General features: G+C 33.6%; 1 protein-coding gene across 1 annotated transcript; it reads right to left on the bottom strand.

The window, feature by feature from the left end:
* Window positions 1–934: 934 nt before the first annotated feature.
* Window positions 935–2,385, bottom strand: LOC120089510 (peroxidase 2-like). The gene is made up of 3 exons (XM_039047006.1): window positions 2,097–2,385; window positions 1,826–2,014; window positions 935–1,688 (listed from the first exon to the last, which is right to left on the bottom strand). Exons 1-3 carry the CDS (start codon window positions 2,295–2,297, stop codon window positions 1,089–1,091), a joined length of 990 nt encoding a protein of 329 aa, XP_038902934.1. The 5' UTR covers window positions 2,298–2,385; the 3' UTR covers window positions 935–1,088.
* Window positions 2,386–3,895: the final 1,510 nt, after the last annotated feature.

Below are 3,895 nucleotides of genomic sequence, written 5' to 3'. Positions count from 1 at the left end.
TTTGGCAATCACCTAGATACCCTCAAATTCCATCTTAAAATGTAGGTTGTTCCTTCAAATTTGGTACTATTCACTCTCCATAGGTAGGTTATGGCTGAAAATGATGCATGTACTATAGTGAATTAGGTCCTAACATTGATGCCTTTTTTTTGTAAATCCAACTCCAACAAGTTCTTGTTTTTCTACCTAAAACACACATCTTTTCTTTTCCCAAACCCATGTTCAAAAAATGCAAATGAAATGTAGCTGTAACACAATTAATGTAGCTTTCAATACATCAATGTTACCTACCTAATCCCACCAATCCTAGTTTCTTCATCTCACCCATAACTGTCTACTCTCATGCGGGTCCTTCTAAATTTGGAAAATCTAATAACAACAATACTTGGAGGAAAAAACTTGGAATAATCGGATTGTACCCATCTATTGTGCAGTCATTTGTTACATCTGTTGAAAGCTCTCACATAGTAATTTTGTAAAAATAAAATTATTAAAAAATTATTTATTTTTGTATATGTAGAAGAAGAGAGAACATACTCATACTTGGGTATAGTGAATTTTATTTATCTTCGTGCATCCCCTTCAATTATCACATGGCAATTAAGATGGAACTGCTAAACAGCGAAATATTCTTCAATCTTTTATCCATTCCACAAGTTTATGGGTCTAAAGTTAGTGGATTAATTAAGAAAACATTGATACTCCACCATGAGAAAGAAAAAGTTAGTCATTGATGTTGAAATGCTTTAAATCTGGTATGTGATGTTTCAAATGACCAAGTACGAGTTATTTACGTTTTTTTTTTCCATTCGTGTTATTTACGTTCGTTCATGATCTTAGAATTTAGAGAAGTGCATGCTATTTTATTTTTGTTTATAGAATTTAGTTAATAATTCAATCATTGTGATTAAGAAAGGTACAAATTATTCAATCATTGTGATTAAGAAAGGTACAAATTATTATAAAAACAACGCTTAATTTTCAAAATAAACAAACTAATAACGAAATGGTTAAAGACGGACATTGGTTTGGAGTGGAAGTCATTTATTACGGCAAGAGGCGAGAGAGAAAGATAAGAAAGCATAAAATTACATAACATCATGCCCTGTTTCACCTCCCAGGTCATTGACCCTCTTGCAGTTTCTTCTGATTTCCCCTTGGGTTCCAGTTAAAGGTCTAATATTTCCCATCTTAATCATGGAAAGCCGAAATTGTCTAAAGAAGGTTCCTTCTCGCGACCCAAGACGATTAACAATGTCAATTGTATCGGCCCCTGGAGTGGAGAACAGAACTTGATCGCTCTGTAGCAGCCCTCGATTGGCTTGAAGATTGGTGTAGTAATTTTTGTCAAATGTGTCCGGTGTTGTTGGATCGAAGTTTACTCGTGTTTCTGCACTTGTACAAGCTCTTTCCAGTTCTTGCCTGTAAGTTGGATCCAGTGTCGGATCTGGCTGCCCACTCCCACTGAAGTTGGAAAAACGGCCACTGAAGAATAAACATCTCGAACGACCGAACGTATGTGCCCCTGATAGAGCAACAAGATCAGTGGAATCTAACCCAACGGCTTCGAACTTTTTTTTGAGTGGATCAAGATTTTCGAAGGGACTTGGGAGTTCATCAGCCCCTGTTTTATTGGCTGTTCTGCTATCTCTTCTTCCGTATAAAACTCTCCAACTAGGCCCTCCTTGCTAAAAGACCAAAAACAAGACCATTATATAATATGGTATTAAATTAACCTTTGCTAATTAATTTAATCTTTTGGTGATTTAATAAAAAAATCCCCAAATTTTAGTCTTGAGTTTGGAATGGAGGAATTGATGATTACCACGTCGACAGAGTCTTTAGAGGCTTGAGCTAGGATGTCGGCGCACGAGACGACGCCGGGACATTCTCTCTCGACGGCGGCTTTGATGGCGTCGACAATCTCGAGTCCTTGGATTCCTAAATTTCCAAGTCCGATGAGTTCACTCTCCATGCCGGGGGGATCTTCCAGCAAAACAGAGCCATCGCAGCCCTGCAAAAATCAGGCCCATTGTAAAAACGTCATTCATTACAATTATAAGAATAGATCGAGTTGAGTACAGAGGAACAATTACTTGGACGAAGCAGTCGTGGAAATGGAAGCGAATGAGTTTGGCACCAGCACGGATGTCGGTTTCGATAGCTCTCTTGACTTCACGGCGGACAATGTTAGGGAGACGAGGGCAAGTTTGGTCGTAGAAGTTCTCGCTGAGTTGGGCATAAGACCCTCCAAACAAAACACTCAGAAGCAGAAGCAAGAAACTGAAAGAACCCATCTTTTTTAAGGAGGAGATGCGATAATTGGTGATGAAACCACCACAAATGAAGCATCTCTTTATAGAGAGATTGAATGAAGAATGGAGAGGACTGACCCAAAAACGAGGATAGACTTAAAAGAGGATATTTTGTGGCTACTGTCCGTGATTCTTATTATTTTTATTCATTTCCCAAACACTAATTAATGATCAGAATGGAAGCATTATATTCTTTAATTTTGTTATCAAAATGACATAAATTTAGTCTTAAAGTGGTATGGAAACAACCATTATATTTTTCTTTTCCTGATAATATAATATTACAAGTGAAGTATATTAATAAGAGTGGGGCTGGTTTTCTGACTCTTACCCCCCGGTTCTTAAAAATTAGATTTTTTTTACTAAGAAATATAGATACAGATACGAATACACGATAGACGATATGTCAATTACTAAAAAAAACAAGATACATATACGTTAAAGATAAGTTATTATGTATATGTGTAAGTTTAGATTAAAATAAATTCAAGAAGAGAATGAAAACTTGAAGAAAAAAAAATCAAATATTGTTGGATGGTGGATGAGAGACTAGAGCGGTAGGAAAGAAGTAGAGGATGAAGATTGAAGATTGAAGAATGAAGTTAAGGATGAAGGGGATGTGAATCATAATTTAAATAGTGAGAAAAATGGAGATCTAATTATGTTTTGGATTTTTTTTTTCTTTTAACTTTTTTTTTTTATGTTTTTATCATTTTAAATTTATTTTGTTTTGGATTACTCGATTTAAGTGGACTTTTATATTTGGGAGTGATTTTAAAATAATTAAAACCATTTTTATCATTTTCAAAATCATCGTTAGACATGCTTAATCATTCAAAACTAATTTTGATGATATGAAAAATGCATTTAAATGTGTAAAATTTAAAACTAAATTAAATTTGAGAAATTAAAAATGTGCTTTTGATTGATTTTAAAATGAAAAAAAGAGTGATTTTGATGACTTTAAAATCATTTGGAAACACACACCTAAATAAAATGGGTTGTGGGTTGGGCTTATATTTGAAAAAGAAAAAAATGGCCCAACCTATCATTTCACATATCTAGAAGAAGTTACAAGTAAGATAGTTCAAATCACGTATCAGACATGTATTTGTCATGTATCTAGATATATATGTTTTGATACGTATTTGATACCGAGACAATTAGAAATACCTTACTTTTTAGATTTTTCATTTGACATGTTTTATTATGAAAATTTTCACACTATAAATTTGTCATTATAAATATTCACATTATTGTGGATAGATCCACTTATTTTGAAGTCAATATATACAATAAATAGAGTTGGGTATTGAAAAATTTGCAAAATTTAGGAAAGTCGTAATAATAGAATCTTGTTTAGTAGAATTTGACGTGATGGTGAGAAAATAAAATAGAATCGGAACTACGAGATGAGTGAGACAAAGCAATTAAAAGGGATATTTAAAATTATAATTTAATGGACGAAAAAGAAAAGGACTTGGAATTCGTGAATGAATGAGAAAGAATCATGGGTAGAAGTTTTAAAATGAAGTGGAAGATGCTTTTGATTTCATACATTAAATTCCATTTTTCTTATA

This window comes from Benincasa hispida, chromosome 10 (genome assembly GCF_009727055.1).
Source record: "Benincasa hispida cultivar B227 chromosome 10, ASM972705v1, whole genome shotgun sequence".
Taxonomy (NCBI): Eukaryota; Viridiplantae; Streptophyta; class Magnoliopsida; order Cucurbitales; family Cucurbitaceae; genus Benincasa; species Benincasa hispida.
This window is presented reverse-complemented; position numbering and strand designations above follow the sequence as displayed.